At 40.4% G+C, this 20,394-nt stretch overlaps 1 protein-coding gene across 12 annotated transcripts in view; it reads left to right on the forward strand.

The window, feature by feature from the left end:
• The window catches only part of LDB2 (LIM domain binding 2), a 393,773-nt gene that overhangs the window by 292,991 nt on the left and 80,388 nt on the right, over nucleotides 1-20,394 (forward strand). For all 12 annotated transcript variants that reach the window (XM_059066468.2, XM_059066465.2, XM_059066469.2 and 9 more), the window contains exon 3: nucleotides 20,006-20,178. In XM_059066468.2, the coding sequence (XP_058922451.1) occupies nucleotides 20,006-20,178 (173 nt within the window). The remainder of the gene's footprint in view (nucleotides 1-20,005; nucleotides 20,179-20,394) is intronic.

Genomic DNA, 20,394 nt, shown 5'->3' on the forward strand with positions numbered 1-20,394 from the left:
CTCAGTGATTTGTTGTTTGTACCTGTCTGGGCTTTCTTTTTTTAAGCATGTGTCTACTTCATTTATGTCATTCAACCAAGAGGTATCGAAGGCCTCCTGTGTGCCAGACGTTTATAGTTTTTGTTTTTCTCTCTATTTGTTCCCCTTGAAGTATATAATCCAGTCTGTGGTTTCTCCGAATTTCAATAAGCATTCACTGTTGGTTCCAACTGGTACCTGACTCCTCTGTCTTGAGACTAGAATGTTGTATAGTACCCTGGACTGAAATCTTGTCTTGGTTACTGCTGTAATTACTCTGAAAGGTAACATGGGACTGTACACATAGTAGGTGCATGAAAAGCATTTGTAAAATTGAATTGTGTTGAAATTTGTTTGCTACCTGCCAACTATTTGTCCAGTGAATTGAGATTCCAATGAATGACACATTTTTTAACACTTACAGTTCTAAACCAATTGAGCAGTAAGACAAAGGAGATGTCAGATGTAGAAGACTCTGTAATTCTGGTACAAATACTCTTTGGAGAACATGCCTTCTATCTAGAGGCAAATGGCTTTCCTAATATTAAATCCAAGAACAAGTAGACTTACCCACCCGGTCACCAGCATTGCTTGTCATGTCTCACTGGAGAAACTGAGCAAAACACACAATTCCTGTAGAGCTTGTAGCCAAGAAAAGGAAGAGGAAGGGGTGGGGCTAGGGATGCCCAATTACTCCTTCTAAACTTTAAACTCTCCGATAAGATTTCGCAAGTCCCTGATTCCACCAGGTGGATTGAACAAAAAGGCAAAGAGAGGTGAGGGCTATCACCTTAACGGGGATTCCTCCACAAGGAAGAACTCTCAAGAGTCTATAACACTGCCTGGCAATATCAGTTCTCTGTTTCTTTCCAGAACGCGCTCCTTACCTATTTATTCCCTGTCTGTGTTTTTTGTATCTGTCTTAGGCTGCTATTGGTTTCTCCTTCCAATTCACCTTCTTTTAATTCCAACTCAGAACTTCCTTCCTTCTTGCCTGATTTCTCTCACCTGCACCTTCCACACAGGCTCATCCCTTTTCCTGGATCATATCTTCCTGGTTTGGCTTCCTAATCCCAGTCTACCTGATCAGCTCCTGTCTTCCAACTGTGAAAGACCCAATGTGATGAACGAATACATCAATTATTTAGCAACTGTGCCAAGTGCTATTTTGGACATTCACGATGTAGCGGTGAATAGATGTGGTCTGTTTCCTAACAGAACTTTGAGACACCCAGAGGCTAAGAGATGTAGCAGACAATTATATCCCAACCCTCATAATCCTTCAGGCAGAGAAAGCATGCCTCTGACGTATGCAAGATTCTCCTCGCATTGGCTACAGATATTAAAATATGAATTTAAACTGTTTTCAGTGGTGTTTAAAGGGCTGATTTAATGGTTATTCATGGGCTTCCCTGGTGGCGCAATGGTTGGGAGTCCTCCTGCTGATGCAGGGCACACGGGTTCGTGCCCCGGTCCGGGAAGATTCCACATGCCGCGGAGTGGCTGGGCCCGTGAGCCATGGCCACTGAGCCTGCGCGTCCGTAGCCTGTGCGCCACAACAGTGAGGGGCCCACGTACCGCAAAAAAGTAAATAAATAAATAAAATGGTTATTCATAATTTTTATTTGCTGTCTTCACTTTTTTTTCTTTTTAAATTTTCTCTATTAACTTCTCTGGTCAAAGAAGGAAAAAAAAGAATCAAACCTTTCCAAAGTCTTATGCAGCCAGGAAAAAAAAAATCAAAGATATCCACCAGCATCTTGCAAAAACAAGAGGGAGTTTGGGGTTTATAAAACATATGCTTGACAACTGGTATTATCCACTAGCGAGATATTGTTCGTATCACCACAGCCTGAAATTGCACGAATGATCATTCAGGTTATCAATTCACACATGCTTACAACGGCCTGTTGGCTCTGGGAATTACTTTCTTGGATTACTGCAAATCCCTCATCTCCAACAAATTCATCATGCAAAGTCCCCACTATAATGAACCTTGGGTAAAGCTCAGCACGCAACTGTATTTTAACATGTTAAGTGGAGTGTGGGTAGTCTTAGAATTATAACAGTTGGGGAATGTTAGAAAAGAGACGCCACCTTTCTAATCTGTTTCCCAGAGTTATTTCGACACACGGCCCCACGGCAGTCTCGGTTGTTTGAAATTGAAGTGTTTGTCCTCTCAGCAGAAGTGCCTCCAGGGGAGGCTCCCGCCTGGTGGTATGAACTTCCCTTGATCAGTGTCTGAACCCAGGACTAATCAGCAGGGTAAGTCTAGTGGAGTTTCCGGCAGGATAGAGGTGGTCAGCTGTTACCTAGTTGCCAGTAAGTGGAAGTTTTTGCTTTTGTTTTTACTTTCTGAGAATCCTATCCATTCTCTTGGCAACGCCTCATGGAGGAAATTGGTGATAACAACCGGCAGCTATGAGATGCCACATCCCAGTACTCAATGCCATGATCATTCTCATGTCTGTCAAGAGGAGCAGACTCTAATCTACCAAGCAGAACTCCATGTCACATTCACTCAATGACTATATGTGTGTGTACATAGGTACATATACAGGTATACATATACATACATAGATACACAGCCATCTACATGCCTACATACACACACACACACACACACACACACACATACACATATACACATAGAGAGAGAGAGAGAGAGAGAGAGAGAGAGTAGGGGGTGGCTGTTATTGGGTGCTGAGTGCTGGGGTCAGTCCTACTGTGAAACTAGGCAGATATAGTTTCTGTTCTCATGGAACCTACATTCTAAAAGGACACAGAGACAATTCAAATCAAGTAGTCTTGGAATAGGATCTAGGGATTATCTGCAACCAAAGCGCCTGGGATACTTGTTAAAAATGTCAGACCCTGGCCTCATCCCAGTCCTGCTGAAACAGATGCTTTTGGAGGTGAGGCTTGGGAATCTTTATCTCAACATGCTCCTCAAGTTGTAGTCTGTTTGAGAACAACTAGAATGTGATAAATCCTATGACAGAGAAGGGTAGGTTGTCAAGAGAATTTACAGGAGATACACCAAACCAGCTTAGCCTATGGAAATTAGAGAAGACGCCCCAGAAGAAGTAGTTCTCAGGTTGGGAGCTAAAGAAGAGAAAGAGTTACCCAGAAAAAAATAAAGGAAGGAAGAAGTGTCCGCAAGAATGGCCAGCAAAGGGAAGCCAGAGAGGCTATGGGGAGATTTTTCAAAACATACCACCCTCGGGAACTAAGAGACTCCTGTGAATAGAGATCAGTGTGGTATTTTCTCCATTTGTAATGCTTCCAATTTAACAGAAGACAAGGCTTTCCTTGGTATCCTGATAAGCTGCATCCATTAGCTTCACTTCCCTCTTCCTGTGCTTATTTCTTTCCAATGATGACAACACCATAGAAACCTGAATTGATGTTTGGACATATTGCAGGAGCCAGACCTCAGATCTGGAAACTTCCATGTGGTACTCTCAGGAACACTGAATCCCTGACCTCATGCCGGGTATTAGGGTTGCCACCAGTGGAATGGATGATTTCACGTTTCTACACAGAACCAAGAAAGTCCTGAGAAAGTGGAACTTCAAACATCTATAAACTGATGGTCTATTTCTCCACTGGATGCTACCCACTTCTTAATTTTATGTTTGTTCAGGATCCAGCTTACTGAGGTCAATTAAAGTCAGGAAAAGATGTCGGTTTGATTTAGTAAAATTGGATTCTTTGTCTCCCTTGGGTTTATCTCCTTGGGCTGGGCTGTCATTTGAATTTTATGTTTTTGTCCTTATTTCTTCAGACCATTTTTTTTCTGGGAAGTGTTTTTCAGTGTTACACTCGCTCTATCTGTTTGCAAGGAAGGTGTTTGTTTCTATAAAGTGCCTGTCCTGTCTGATCTCCATCATCTTTACGGTCTTGCATTCTGTCGCCATGGCTCATGTCTGGCTGTGGTTTATGTTTTGACAGGAGTTTGTTATAAAGCTGGGGAATCACAGCTCTGGCTTTGCCTTTCAAACTTTCTTCTTTACGGTAGTCATAAACCCATGCTGTTAAAATGTTCCCTCTGAGGGAGGGGGTGAAATTCTGGTAACAAAAGACTTGGGAGAAAAGAAAAAAGAGAGAGGGGGAGGAGGGGAGGGAGGGAAGGAGAGACAGAGGGAGGGAGAATTTTGTAGAGGTGCTATTAAAGTAGCCAGGTACCTACCAGCGTTATTCAAATGTAAACTACAAAAAGAATACGTAGAGTTGTCAAAGATTTGAGAAAATAATGACACAAAGGCAAGAGAAATGCAACTAGATTACCGTGCTGTGCTGTTTTTTATCTCTGGGATCTTGGACAAGTTGGGCAGTGCAGACCAGTGAATGAAGTTAGCCCCCGAGTTTGCTGGAAAGGGAGAGAGCAGGGCAGGGACAGCCCCTGAGCCCTCTGTCCTCAAAATCAGCCATCTTGCAAGTTCCTTTGTGAAAATGCTTAGAATCATCTTGTTTTTTGTGTCAGTGGTGGAAGATTTATACAGTGAGGGGGTGTCTGGATGTCAGCCTTTGTTCTTGCCTTCAGTAAGCAAGTAATGAGGACTTGCTATATTCAAGGCCCTAACGCTGCATCCCTAGCTGGTGGAGTTACTGAGCACTGTTGTGCCCTGGGAGCTCAGCTAGACACTCAATGTCATTTTTTTCTATTTCAGTTAATCCCCAAGGTCATATGGAAAGGAAGTAAAATTATCCCCATGTAACTAGTTTATGATCAGCCACTTAGGTACGTAACACACGTGTATTGACATGGAGGGGTGAGGTCTGCAGAGAAAAAGGACAGGTGGATCCATTCTCATTAACTATCTTAAACGGCGGCTCCCTGTAGCAACAGAAGTGGGTTTGGCCCTGTTCTGTCTGATTTCACAGCCTGTGTCTCTCATGCTACCCCAGGCTGATTCTTCTCTAGCCATCTCGTGAGGAAGAAAGAGGATGAAACACAGCACCAGCTCACTTTACAGGAAGCTCTGGGGACCTTTTATTGAGCAGGCAGTGGAGAGTTATGTCCCTGATTCCCCAGCCTGGGAAATAGCTCGGGAGATGCCTCTAGATGCCAACTGCAGCCATCCCGCAGCTCCTGTGCAGCCCGGAGTAACTCCCACCCAACACAAGTTCTCCTGGTGGCCTTGTCTCCCAGACCCACAAGCCTCACTCGCGTGAGTGCCTGGCCAAGGGTTTCGGTGTCTCTGTCCCACCTTCCCATTCACCACATGCTCACCACACTTTCCCCTCGCTGCCTCCCACACAGAAGTTATTTGGGAATGTGGCTGCCCTTCTCTCCTTCCTTCCATTCATCCTCCATCTCCCTTCCTTTTTTCTCTTTCTAGCGTTTATTCACTGTGTATTGAACACAAAGTCAATACTCGGGTATGTTCCATGTTATTTAATCCATATAGAAAGCTACCACTAATAACAATGATAAAATAATAAAATAACTATTATCAAGGTCTTTATGTGCAAAGTTCAGCCATTCAATAAATATTTAAGTGCCTACTCTATGTTCCATATTGCTCTCAGTTCTGAGAATATAGCCAGGAGCAAACAGATACAGTTCCTTCCTTCTTGGAGCTTGTATTCTAGTGAAGGAGCAGATAATATACAAATATAATATGTGGTCAATGCTATGAAGAAAAATTAACTGGGGTATGATTAATAATTCATCGCCTAATTAATAGCCAGAGGTGAGAGCATTCTGTGGTTGATTTTATGTGCTCTCTACAGAATGCCTGTGAGGCTGGCCCTGTTCTCATCCTCACCTGGCAGATGAGAAACCCAAGGTCAGGGTGATGAAGTAACTTGTCCAAGGTCACACAGTGGCAGAGCTGGGATTCAAGTTCAGGCCGAGTGGCTCCAGGTCCACGCTCTTGACCCCATGGCCCACTCCAGGGAAGAGATCAGGGCTAGTAAGGCCTGGGAGCAACAAGGCCAGGAGGGTCCCTGAGCCTTTTTGTCAGTTCTTAATAGTGACAGAGGAGAAAGAGGGGAGTGAGAGAGAAGCCAGAGCTGTGTGCATCAAGATGCAGTGGACCTGCTCCAGCTCCCGTGGTCCAGGAGACACCTGGAACCCCCATCTCCCAGTAAGATGGCACCTCTCCTCTTGGAGGTGATGGAGTGCAGACAGAGGCCAGAAGTGTCGTTTCATCCTGGGAGGTGAAGCCACAGTCCCCTCACTGAAAGAGGATGGGCAGCTTCAGGGAAAGAGCTATTGGATAATGGTAGAAAGTGAGGGTTTTTAGCTGTTTAACCCACGAGGGACATTAGCCCCATGCTGGTAACTGGGTACCAAGACTCAGACCCATCCCAGAACCCACAGAATGCCCAGAAGCTGCCTTATCTTGCCTAAATCCTCTGATTTTTCTGAAAATCTGCACGCAGCATGTCAGATTCCAACAGCTGGCACCCACGTGGTTTTACCAGACCTGGGTAGCTGCAGTTGGGCTGTTAAGTCCTGCTGCCAGAAAGCCTATGCAACATTGAATTCACTGTCAGAATCGCTGTTCCTTTCCTTGTAGACACAACCTAAGGGTCAGAAGCACAGCCCCCAGTGGACTTCGGTGGAATGTGAAGCTGACCCTTTTACTGCTTCTCATTTCCAAGGATTTTTACTTCCCTGTAAAATGCCCCTGGAATGCTGACTTGACTTGCTGATGGTGTCTTTTCTTCCTGTCTTCCTGTCTTCCTTCCTTCCTTTCTTTTTCTTTCTTTCTCCCTTTCCTTCCCTTCCCTTCCCTTCCCTTCCAGCCCCCTCCAACTAAGTCTCAGATGAGATGCTTTTTTACTTGTAAAATTCAAAATTAACTTTAATCCCAAAAACAAATCTGTCAAAATGACTAGTCTCTGATCCTTAATTATCTGGACTAGAATATTCAGATATGAAAATTCCCTATATGGGACCCTAAAACCTTTTTTTCTTCTTCTTGTGGTTTTGGTTCTCCAGCCCTGAGTTTTGAAAGTGGATTTACCTCTGTATTAGAAACCCACGTGTATACATAACCAGTTTGGGGTTGACAGCCTGTCTAAACAGACATGCTAAGTCCACCTCCATCCATTTGCCAAATGTCTCTTAAGTAGCTATTTATGTCATGAATGCGCTGTGATACTGAGATGATTGAGAAATGTTCCCTGCCTTCAGGGAATCACAGTCACTGATGGAAAGACAATAAAATGAAGGGTTCCAGTACTGCAGTGTAAGCCATACAGTCTGTGCACACACAGTGTTATGGGAGCAATGACATGCATTAAATGCTTAGCAGAGTCAGTGCTAAGCACTTTGCATGCATGATGTTATTAATACCTGTTCACTGAATTCGTGACTATTCTATTCCCATTTGACAGATGAAGACAGTGAGGTGTAAAGAGCATAAATCGTTTGTTCAAGGTCACAAAGTGAATAAATGAACTTTCACTGCAACATCCAATTTTAAAATCACTTTAAGAATACCAAGGAGATGAGAAAACCATAATTCAAAAAGAGTCATGTACCACAATGTTCACTGCAACTCTCTTTACAATAGCCAGGACATTGAAGCAACCTAAGTGTCCATCGACAGATGAATGGATAAAGAAGATGTGGCACATACATACAAAGGAATATTACTCAGCTATAAAAAGAAACAAAACTGAGTTATTTGTAGTGAGGTGGATGGACCTAGAGTCTGTCATACAGAGTGAAGTAAGTCAGAAAGACAAAACAAATACTGTATGCTAACACATATATATGGAATCTAAAAAAGAAAGAATGGACTTGAAGACACAGGGAGGGGGAAGGGTAAGCTGGGATAAAGTGAGAGAGTGGCATGGACTAACATATACTACCAAATGTGAAATAGATAGCTAGTGGGAAGCAGCCGCATAGCACAGGGAGATAATAAGCTCGGTGCTTTGTGACCACCTAGAGGGGTGGAATGGGGAGGTCGGGAGGGAGGGAGATGCAAGAGGGAAGAGATATGGGGGTATATGTATATGTATAGCTGATTCACTTTGTTATAGAGCAGAAACTAACACACCATTGTAAAAGAATTATACTCTAATAAAGTTTAAAAAAAAAAAAAGAATACCAAGGAAAGAAGTGGAAAACTCAGAGGGAAAAAGGGATTCTCCACCACAGGATATGGTGCTTTAGCTAAAATTTGAGGATGCCTAAGACTTGGGATGAAACAGAAGAGGGAGGACTCGGATATGCCAGGCAAAGGATGCTGCGTGAGCAAAGGTTTCAAGGTGTGCTGAGCACGGAAGCAGGAAGGGAGCGGGTGAGGTTGAAATGGTGGGTACAGCCAGTTTATTATTTTAATTCTACAAACCTTTCCGACGACTTCAAAATCCACTTTAAAGGGTCATGTTTTATTAGCTTCTATTTTAGTGACCACTTGACACCTTACAGGGAACGTCTTGTATAATATCCAGCCCTGGGAGAGGGCCCAGTTTTATCCACGTTTGCCTCTGTCTCTGCAGAGAGGAAATCATCTCTTTTGCATCTCTTGGCATTGCTAAAGGTAGCTGAGTCCTGGTTTCGATTAAGTTTGAAATCACACACATATGTCTGTTTCTCAGGCAACATTTCTTTAACCCAGTTGAATTGTGCTGATATTAAAACACAAAATTGAATGACTTGTGGTGTCTCCATGGGTTTGAGTTTGAGAAGGCCCAATAAATCATATTGAAATAATTTCATAAGAATTCTTGATGTTTGGCACCTTTGAAAAATCAAGGAATGGAATTTTTTTGCTTCTCTAGTCTGGAGTAGTTTGGTTTTGTTTATGTTTTTTTTCCTTTAGTCAAGTGAAGGGGTTTTGGGTAGAAAGATCCAGAAAACGGCAAACCATCTGAAAATGTCAGATGTGGATGGTTCACTTGGAGCAGTAACCCCATGAGCTAGAAGTCTGTAATTAATTACTTAATTTCATCATCTACATGTAGAGAAAGCTTTGCGTACTTTAGGGCTGCCACTTTGTAAGGGACACACTTTGGGATCTAAATGGCAAAAAATGCAGAAGTTAACACTGTTCATTGCTGGTGAAGTTGTGGGTAAAACATGTACTATCAGGGCAGGTGGGGGAGTAAATTGATCACAGCATGTGAAGGGTGATTACTGGTACTTAGTTAAATAAAATATACTTTTTTTCCCTTTTCAGTGTCTGTCCTTTTGGAAAAAGTTGAAAAACACTGTCTATGTCCCTCAACAAGGGAATGTTTAAATAATGAGTGAAACAGCTGTATTCTGGAATACAATCTAGTGATTAAAATCAAGCAATGCCTAATCAATTAGCTGTCTTAGTCTTAGAACTCAAAGATGTATTATTGAGTGAAAAAAGACAAGTTCCATATAGATAGATTTATTATATAACTTTTATGTAAAACAAATAGAACAAAACAAAAAGCATGCACATAAAATGATAATGTGTTATCTATGTGGACATATAAATGGAGATAAATGTATAATTTAAATATTTACAAGACTACATAATAACATACTGATAACAGAGGTGACCTGGGGAGGAGTGAAGGCACTGACATTGGTTGTCAGGGAAACTTTAGACTCCTAATAATTGTATTAGTTAACCCTAGCTTCTTCAACAAATAAAACTTGGTATCTCAAAGTCCAAATGGGTTTTCCCAGTATGTGGCAGCTTTCCTCCTGGTGGTAATCCAGGCTCCTCCCATCTCCTGGCTACTCCATCCATGGCGGGTGAGCGTCCACAGAATCCTCTGCTGCGTCTTCAATATCTGGCTGTTAGAGGTGGGAAAGAGCTTGCCAATTACATGTAGAATGATTTTACTCGTCATTTCTGAAAGTTGAATATGTCTTGATGTCTACTTGGTGGAAAAAAAATGAAAACAATGAGAACGTCCATTGGGCATTGGTTACAACTCCATCACAAGCACGCAACTGAAAGGCAGTTTAAGAAATGAGGTCAGGGCTTCCCTGGCGGCGCAGTGGTTGAGAGTCCGCCTGCCGATGCAGCGGACGCGGGTTCGTGCCCCGGTCCGGGAAGATCCCACATGCCGCAGAGCGGCTGGGCCCGTGAGCCATGGCCGCTGAGCCCGCGCGTCCGGAGCCTGTGCTCCGCAACGGGAGAGGCCACAACAGTGAGAGGCCCGCATACCGCAAAAAAAAAAAAAAAAATTTAAAAAAAAAATGAGGTCTATTCTATGCCTAGAAAAAGAAATCAGATCTAGTGAACAGTTAGTGAGTCTCTGCAACAGTACTGTATTAATTTTTTGCATGTGTATTACTTACGTAATTTTAAAAATTAATAAAAATTAAATTCAGGCATAGAAATAAAGATTGGTTGATTAAAAACAACATTCTACTTTACCTCATCCTGGCCCCAAGTAGCTATGCAGCTTTCTTCTCTAGTCATTAGATTTTTCTGCTGTAAAATGAGGATGTGGAATATACTCATGAATAACCTTATTACATTTATTAAATAATTGTTAGTGTTTTGTATTATATTTTTCCCACATATGTTAAGTGTTGTTCATAATCACTACTCAGGAGCTAATCAGTATCACCATGAGTTGAGTTCATTCCTACTCAAATCAGAGAAACATGCTAAACATATTCCTTTTTTAATAGTATTTTTGAAATATGGAACTAGCTAAGGTTGCATTTTGAGATTGTCAGAGACCCATTGGGATTAGAAAATGCTATGGGAGTCACTGGACTAAACCTGAGGTCTTCTCTGGCTCTATCATTCTAATTTAGTAGCTAGGCTAGTGCCTCATATAAAGCACTGCTTTCATGGATATTTGTCAAAGAAATTAGTGAAATCATAAGTTGAATTTATGCAAAAATTTATTTAAAAATATATGTGTGCATGTGTGCACAAGAGAAAGGTTTATACCGAGTACAAAAATTATTCAATAATTAAAAATATGTTAATAGATAGCTTTCTAAAGGAACTTAGATAATCAACTCAATAGTAAGTGAGAAGGCATTTGATCAAATTAAACATCCATCAGGATTAAAAAGGACAAAATCATAAAAACAAGATGTAGAAAAAGAATTTGTTTTTCTTTCCATAATAAGTAATATGATCAGATCTCAAATCAACATATAGTACTTCCCTTAATCCTAGAAGAAATTCTCAAAAAAATTAGGGAAAAAATAAAAGAAAGCCTACTGCTTTCCTCATTATTTAATACTTTTTTTTCTCAAAGAGCTGTTCTAACTAGTGTAATAAGATGAGAAATTAATGGTATAAATATATTTGAAAGAAGGAAATACATAGATTTCTTCACCTAGAAAACTCAAAAAAAATCTTCCAAAGAACAATTAAAATAGTAGGAGCATTCAAGTAAGTGTTCCAAATAGAAATATAATGAAAAAAATTATATTAACCATTCAGCATAACTAAAATATTCAAGCATTGTTAGCTATTTACCTATGGAAAGCTACAGAATGATGTTGAGGTAGAAATAAAGATTTAAACAAATGGACAAATATTTCATGTTCCTGTACGGGAGGATTGGGTATTTTAAAGATGTCAACCCTTGTTTAGCAAATTCAATTTAATTTAAACCAACCTCCTTCCAATTTTTCTCAGTGGGGAGGGACGGGTGGACTTGACAAAATTATCTTAAGGTTCATCTTGAAGAATAAACAGTATAATTATGAAAATGTTGAAATAAAAATAATAGCGAGGGCAGAAATAAATCTACCGGATGTAAACTATATTATAAAGTTTGGATAACTAAAAGAATATTGTACTGTCATAAGGAAGGAATGAGAGAACGTTATGTAATGGAGTAGTTCATCCAGACAAGCTCTTCTAAGGTATAAATATATAAGATCTGACGAAAGCAGCAGCCCAAATCATGGGAAACGCACATGTGCTCCTTGACACATGCTATCTGTCCTCTGAACCAGGACTACTCTCTTCCCCCTGGTCCCCTGTGTCTGACTGATGTCTTTTCATCCTTTAGCTTAGGTCTTTCTCTGACACCTCACTCTCTCCCCATCAACCCTGCACCATGTCCATGAGGCATCAGTAACTAGAGCATGGACTTATTCTGAAAGTCAGTAAAGGATTTCAATTTCATACTTAGAGGGTACTGATTCATGGTAAGAGGTCCAGCCATGGCTGTGGACCTCATCTGCAGAATGTTATTATCAGTGCTTTGGATAAAGGGATACAGAAACTTTGCCCATGATGAGAGGCACATGAGTGAGAGAAACACCCTGTGGTAGAGCTGAAAAAATCGGGATCCAAAATTATCTGATTATGCCAAGGCACTGGTTGAATTAAATGAAAGGAAATGAAGTAAGGGTTACAAGTTAAGTTCTTGGAACTTGGAACATGTAAATCCATTCATGGACTGCACCCATTCATTCAGCAAATATGTACGGGTCCTAAATGTGTGTCAGGCGATGGATAAACAGTGGAAAACAAGAGCAAACCATGACACACATCTCATTTGTCCTTAATTAATGAATTAATAGCTCTAACAATTGCTTGATCAGAAGCTCCCTAAGAGCGGGCTGGGGTTTATCACAGTCATCGTTGTTTCTCCAGCACATGTGTGAGGTGGTGTGGCAGAAGTCTTTTGGTAGAAAATGGAAGAAAAATGCCTATTAGATTTCTGGGAGGATCAAAAAATTTTGTGGTGTTTTGGAACCACGTTGACAGATGGATGACACATTTAAAAACAGTACCTTCATCAGATCATGATACATTTTAAAACATAGTAGGTCCATCTGATGACATCCCTGGCTGAAGCCTTCCAGTGCTATCTCATTGCACTAAGATTGACATGTCAGCCCTTTGCCGTGGCAAGAAGGCTCCAGATAATCTGACCCCATCTCCTTCTCTGAGCTCAACTGTCACCTCACTCTCCTTGCCTATGGTCCTTCCACACTGCCTGCTTTCTGATACTAGGACACGCCAAGCACCTTCAATTCTAGCTTATTCCTCTCTTAAGGCCTTTGTCCTTGCTGGTCCCTGGGATGCTCACATGGCCCGTTCAGTCCAGACTCAGCTCCATCAACACCTCCCCATGGCAGCCTTGCAGAGCAGCCAGTCTAAACTAGACTACCTTCCTTCACTACCCGCTTTATTCTCTGTCTTCCCACTTGTCTGCTATTTATCTCCATCACCTAGAACAAAGCCAGGCCCGTAGCAGGTACTTAATAAACATATACTGAATGAAAGAATCTTTGAAATAGCAAGAAAGAAGATACTTAAATCAGACTTCTTTGCTTGAGAAAAGAAGTAAAAGATATGTTAGAATGAAAATAATGTTAATATATTGAAGTAAAATGAATTTGGCTTGTTTTCCCTTCATTGAGACAAAGGAATCTGCCTTGAACCTGTATCACCCCTATCAAACTTCAAGCATGTCTTATTTCCATTGTTTTGACTATTTATAATGGTTATTTATAATAAATAAAAACATCAATATTGTTTATTTCACTACTAGGCGCATTTCCATTTACATGCTAGCATAATGCGTTTACTAATTTCTGAATACAGGTAAGTCTAAAGTTGAATGAATCTGTGTTTATTATGTAGTAGAATTTTTTATTTATTATGCAGTGGTATTTCAGTAGTAGAATTTCCTTTTGGATTTCTGAGGTACTGCAGGTTTAGAACAACTGTATAAAACTAAAACTACTTAGACTTAGGCAACCAGTTTATCCACTATCTTGTTTATGAAAAATTCTTTAAAAATCAGAGTTACCACTTGTTTTATTATAATTGACTTTGCCTAATTAAAAGCACAAATGCGTTGTGTGGTTATATGGTTTTCTCTTTCCAATGAGGTAGAAAATCTTTAGTTAAATAATTGTCAAGAGTTAAGTGGTACTAATATATTGTTAGTTATAAGCATTCTTCTTATTCCCCATTTTAATTGGGGTCCTCAACCTCTTACATTTTTTTGAAGTGAATTTTCTTTGAAAGATGAAATTACAGGCATTTAGAATATAAGTGATGGCCCCAAATCAAAGGTCTTAACATTAGACAGTGGTTTCTCAAAGGACTTGGAGAACTTCAGAGCGCTTAAGATCCAAACATTAGAACTGCAGTTTGGCAAGGGTATTTACCAAGAGCTTAGAGTCACACCTAATAAACTACCACAGAGTCAGAGATTCTCCAGACAAGGAGCAATTGTTACATTGATTTCCCTAGAAGTATGTGAGTATGCTTGTTTCACCACAACCTCATCAGATTTATGTTTTAGTCTTTTTATTATTATTTTAATATGTATAGTACTTTGATTACTAGTTTGAACATTTTCCCATATGATCATTTTCTTTTTGCAATTTCTTTCATGTGAATTCCTTATAAACACCCTTAAGAGTTTTAGAAAAAGTTTCATAATTATTATTAGAGACAAAATGCTCCAAAAGGCAGATGCACAGTAGTCTATATCATCTCAGTGATTAAGTGTTCCCAAGGAATCCATTTGGTTTCTAAATGGGGGAAAAAAATCAGCTAATATCCACAAGTATCCTGTAGATATCTTAACGTCTACAAGTAACACCTACAAGAAAAGATAGAAGCTAGATCCTGCCTCCATAGCGCCATCAGCCCTGTGCAAGAACTTCTGGGGAGCAGTGCCGGTGCTTGGGGACAAGACAGAACAACAGTGAAAAACTTCCCAAGGAACTGGAATTCAGAGCTCAACATCCAAATTAGCTAAGGATAAAGTGCTAGCTCTTCTGGACTAATAATGTTTACCTACACAGTAGAGCATTATTTAAACATCCTTTATACACATTTCAGGCTCCTGAATAATTTAATCTGTGATTTTCTTTTCTGTTTCATAAACACATGGATAAATAACATTATCGTATTCCACTCACCTAATATCACAGAAAATCTTCCCATGCTCTCTTAGTCGCCATACTTTCCCTTTCCAATTTTTGGAGCATTGACCTAAATGTGTTAGAAAAATAGAATCAATTTAATAATCGATTAGAATCTTAATCTCTTTTCAAGTATATTTGAAAGATACGATCCCTTTTGTGGAGGCACAATGTAGATTTATACATATCAATATTTAAATTATTTTTAATTCCAAGGACTAAAGTATAAATGTAAAGCTTAAGGTGCAGCTTATGAGTGTGACAGTATAAAACTTAAATAGATCTAGAATTGGTGTGGCTGATGAGTCAGGGTACCACGGGGTCTAAATCTGAGATGTTCACTGATTTAAAGTCATTTATATTAGGCTGTGCAGTGTGGTTGCACAATTTATTAAAAGGACATTTTAATCTTCTTGGTGCTTCAAAAATAATAAAATTTTATATCTAATTCAGGATTCAGAAGAAAATGGCAAAGAGTTTAAAATCATAAACCTATTTTTTAACTTTAACTGTTTTCACATTGTGTTACAGATACTTAGATATTTGTTATTAGAAATGAGGTATAAAGACAAGGACAAAAATCTATCTTTGTGTTTCCAGCACTTGCCAAAGAGCTTTACACCTACTGTGGGTTCAGTGAATGTTTATAGAAGAGATCAGTGAATGAGCTAGAGGGATTTCCTCAAGCACATGCAATTTTTTTTTTTCTAGTTGTTTGTCCCATTCACTGTACATTATCTATATGTTGCACCATGTGTGTGTGTGTGTGCGTGTGTGTTGTATTTTTGACTATACTCCCTTGCAGAACAGAAGCTCTTTAAAGATAATCTTTATGGTAGACAGAATAGTAGCCTCCCAGAGATGTCCAGACCGAATCCCTGGTACCTATGAATATGTTACCTTACCTTACGTGGCAAAAGGAACTTTGCAGATCCAATTAAATGAAGGACCTTGAGATGGGAGATTATCTTGGATTATTTGGGTGGGTCCGGTACAATCACAAGGGTCCTTAAAAGCTGAAAAGGGAGGCAGAAGAGGAAGTGAAAATGAGGCCATGAGGATTCCATCCACCATTGCTGACTTTGAAGATGGGGGAGGGGGCCACAGCAAAGGAGTAGAGACAGCCTGTTGGTGCTAGAAAAGCAAGAAAATTGAGCCTGTAGAGAGAAATGCAACCCTGCTGACACCTTGATTTTGGCCCAGCAAGACCCATGTCAGATTGTCAGAACTATAAGGCAGATAGATGATGATAGATAGATAGATTTTTTTTTTTTTTTTTTTTTTTTTTTTGTGGTTCGCGGGCCTCTCACTGCTGTGGCCTCTCCCGTTGCGGAGCACAGGCTCCGGACGCGCAGGCTCAGCGGCCATGGCTCACGGGCCCAGCCGCTCCGCGGCATGTGGGATCTTCCCGGACCGGGGCACGAACCCGTATCCCCTGCATCGGCAGGCGGATTCTCAACCACTGCGCCACCAGGGAAGCCCGATAGGTAGATTTTAAGCCACTAAGTTTGTAGTAATTTGTTACAGCAACAATAAAAAACTAATAGTCTCTGACAACACCTTTTTCTCATCACTTCCTCCTTATTTTATGTGTGTTCACGCCTCCATTCCATTCTGGAACAGGACAACATTAATCAGGATTCTTCTGTTTGCAAATCACAGAAAGCTAACACACACTCAAGCAAGAAAAGGAGGGGGGGTGGTATATCTCCCATAAGTGGGACCTCCAAGGGATTGAGTTGGCTTCACTCCCAGCTAAGACAAGGCCCAAATCAGTCCACAAAGACTCTTGGTCTCTCTGATCTGCTTTCCTCTATATGCAAGCTTCCGCATTTCCACAATTCACATGCTTTTAGTGGCAAAACTGCCCTCTTTCTTTCAGAAAAGGATTCTAAAAGACTTATTGGCTTAAAATACAAACATTTCTTGGGCTTCCCTGGTGGCGCAGTGGCTGAGGGTTCGCTTGCCGATGTAGGGGACACGGGTTCGTGCCCCGGTCCGAGAAGATCCCACATGCCGCGAAGCGGCTGGGCCCGTGAGCCATGGCCGCGGAGCCTGTGCTCCCCAACGGGAGAGGCCACAAAAGTGAGAGGCCCGCCTACCGCGCAAAAAAAAAAAAAATTTTCTTTTATTTACTCATGATCCTGCAACTTGGGCAAAGTCTCTGGAAGGCAACTCATTTCTGATCTGTGTGAAACCAGCTTGAGGCAGCTCACTTGGGGCTCAAGGATCTACTTCCGAAATGGCTTCACTCATGCAAGCTGGTGCTGGCTGTTGGCCGGATGCTCAGCTGGGGTTATTGTCTGGAAAACACAGTTCCCCTTCATGTGGCTGCTCACATGGCTAGGTTGGGCGTCTCACAGGATGGCAGTTTTAGAGTAGTTGGACTTTGTACATAGCAACGGGTTTTTCCCCCAAGCACAAAGTGGAAGCTTCCAGGCCTTCTTAAGTTTTGGCCCCAATAGACACAAGGTCACTTGCACTACATTCTGTTAATTAAAGCAGATCACAGGGCCCAGTCCAGATTTGAAAAGAGGAGACTACATACACAAGAACATGAATTCCATTGTTGTGGTTGGTTGGGGCCATCAGAGTAGCAGTCTAGCACAGTGGATAACAGAGCTTTGTGAGTGATGGTCCAAGTAAGACCATACGTTTCCAAAAAAATGGTACAGGCAGCCCCACAAAGGAAACAGGACTGAAAACAAACCTCAGGTATCCATAACAATCATTTCCCTCAGTGCTAGAAAGTATTCCATGAAGCAAAGCTGAATTTCCCTCTACGTCTATTGACTATACAGCTTGTACATTTCCTGGAGTTGGAGACATGATTAAAAATTTAAAGTTAAGGAATTACAAACTTTTTTCCCATTTGACTTTTCTTAAACTATGAATGGAAATAATGATATCATAGAGCAAACACTACTAAAACGAAATTAAATTGTGCAGGCTTCATGAATAAACTATAATGTAGGTTAATCCAATGATGTTTATTTGCAATAACCTTTTTAATGTGACAATTCCTTGGATATTGTAGTAAAATATTTTCACCCTATATCTATCTATATATATATATATATTTTTTTTTAATTCCTCTACCCTTTTTTTTTTTTTAGCAAATTGTATTTTATTTATTTATTTATTTTTGTCTGTGTTGGGTCTTAGTTTCTATGCTAGGGCTTTCTCTAGTTGCGGTGAGTGGGGGCCACTCTTCATCGCAGTGCGCGGGCCTCTCACTGTCGTGGCCTCTCTTGTGGAGCACAAGCTCCAGACGCGCAGGCTCAGTAGCTGGGGCTCACGGGCCTAGTTGCTTCGCGGCATGTGGGATCTTCCCAGACCAGGGCTCGAACCCGTGTCCCCTGCATTGGCAGGCGGATTCTCAACCACTGAGCCACCAGGGAAGCCCGTGTATCTATATTTTTATGGTTTGTGTTTATTTTCCACAGTATAGATCCCCAAATGTCAAATTACTAGAGCTGATTTATGGTAATTAGTTTTAAGTTAGAATATTTGAAATGCATTTAATTAATTTTAGCTGTTTAGCAAAGTATAATAAGGTTTTTCGTATTAACAAAGTTTTCTTTATAATATATCAGCTATGCATATATTTAAGGATATGATGGACTCAGATTACTCTTATTTGAATTTTATATTTAGCAAATAAACATGCACTGTTGGGGATTAGGCAGTGTTTAGAAAATGTATGTATAAGGATTATTTAGGATGAAATTGCCAAAGATCCTGGAATATTTAGCACACACTTGTTGATTGATTTCACTGCAGTAAATATGAAGCAATAACAACTATATAAATTATTCAGACTAGTCATCCACATCGGGGTTCTTTAGAGATCACTTCAGAAAACAGTTTGGCAGGGTATTTTTATAGTTTTTTTTTTTTTTTTCTGAAAATCCATGTACAAAAGAGGTATAGATCCATCCAAAATGGATAAATACTGATGCTTTTAAAATGAAATTAAACATTTTTAAACATTCAAGTGAAAATTGCATGGTTTTTCCTACTAAAGCTCTCTTTGGTAATTTATTTATCTTAAGTATTATTTTTGTCTTTCAGGAAGCCTTATATAGTGAACGTAAGAGATTTATTAAAAACCTTCAATCGCTTGAGAGCGCTTTAGTACTTTGCCTCACAATCTGCACATAGGCAAAATTCCTGATATTATGAGTTGGGATTTTCAATGTAAGAGGATTTAAAATCTCTGCTAAAGCAAGGGCTTGTTAGCTGGTTTCTAAGCGTCATATATCAGAGGGACCCAGCTACTTACCAATCTCTCAAACTAAAATGGGGCAGGACAGGACACGTGGAATGAAAGAGACCAATTTAGACCAAGTAGAAGGTATCAAGTTCTCTGAAAATGGCCCTTTTATTCTGGAAAGATATTTTATTCAACTCCAGAAGCAGAGAGAGTAATCAGCACTTACATAGGTATGGATCTCTTTGTATATACAGTTACGGATCACTTTTTAAAAGATTTCCCTTCATTAAAGCAATTTGAGACATAGTGTTGGAAAGTGTTTTACTGGTTGGGTGTTTGCAGATTTGAGGTTAGAGACCCCAAGTTATCTACTTATAAATCATGTGACTTTGAAACATTCCTAAAAACTTTTTCTCTTGTATTAACCTTTTTGGGTCTCAGTCCCCAATTCTCTTGGGGCTGTGCTAAAGATCCAATGAGTGAAAGCCAAAATCCTTCACATACCACAAAGCATTACGTTATCAAAATTTATATCATTATGACTACTACTAAAACATGATTGGGTAACTGGTCTGCAAACAATCCATTGAAAAATCCAGGTGAATTGGATATGTTTTATTTTTTGAAAATATTTTAACTTAGAGACTACACATGAGGTTCAAAGTAGTCAGTACCTTTGCCCCCCTTATGTTTCAAGTATTGACTCTTACATTACTGATTGTTGATGGACACCAGATCTGGAAAGATGACTATATAAATTTTTCCTGAATATTAGGGATTTTATTTTATTAACTGTAACCCAGAAGGAACATGGTGAGTAATAAAGAGAAATTTGCCTCCTGGTATGATTTGTATCCAGTTGGAAGTCTGGCAATGGTGTGGGGCATATGAGACCATCTGGATATTTTTGTTTATGGTTTATTTCTCTGTTGTTTCTCTCCCAGCTATCGGCAGGACCCTCATCCCCCGTTACTTTAGCACTGTGTTTGAAGGAGGAGTGACTGACCTGTATTACATTCTCAAACACTCAAAAGAATCCTACCACAACTCATCCATCACGGTGGACTGCGACCAGTGTGCGATGGTCACCCAGCATGGGAAGCCCATGTTTACCAAGGTACAGGGCGGGCTCAGCAACAAGCCTTGTTCTTCTTTGGGTGCATTGAAGCATAGTAATTATGGTTGTCTTCTGGAACTTTAACTTGACTTCTCACATCTCAGACGCTTTCAGCACTGTGAGGTCATCTTTTTTGTTTGTAACATGGCAAGACCCTGTGGTGAACCCTGTTCTAAGGTGTGTGCATGTGATACAGATCCCAGGGAAGTCGAACAT

Source organism: Kogia breviceps, chromosome 6, assembly GCF_026419965.1.
Source record: "Kogia breviceps isolate mKogBre1 chromosome 6, mKogBre1 haplotype 1, whole genome shotgun sequence".
NCBI lineage: Eukaryota > Metazoa > Chordata > Mammalia > Artiodactyla > Physeteridae > Kogia > Kogia breviceps.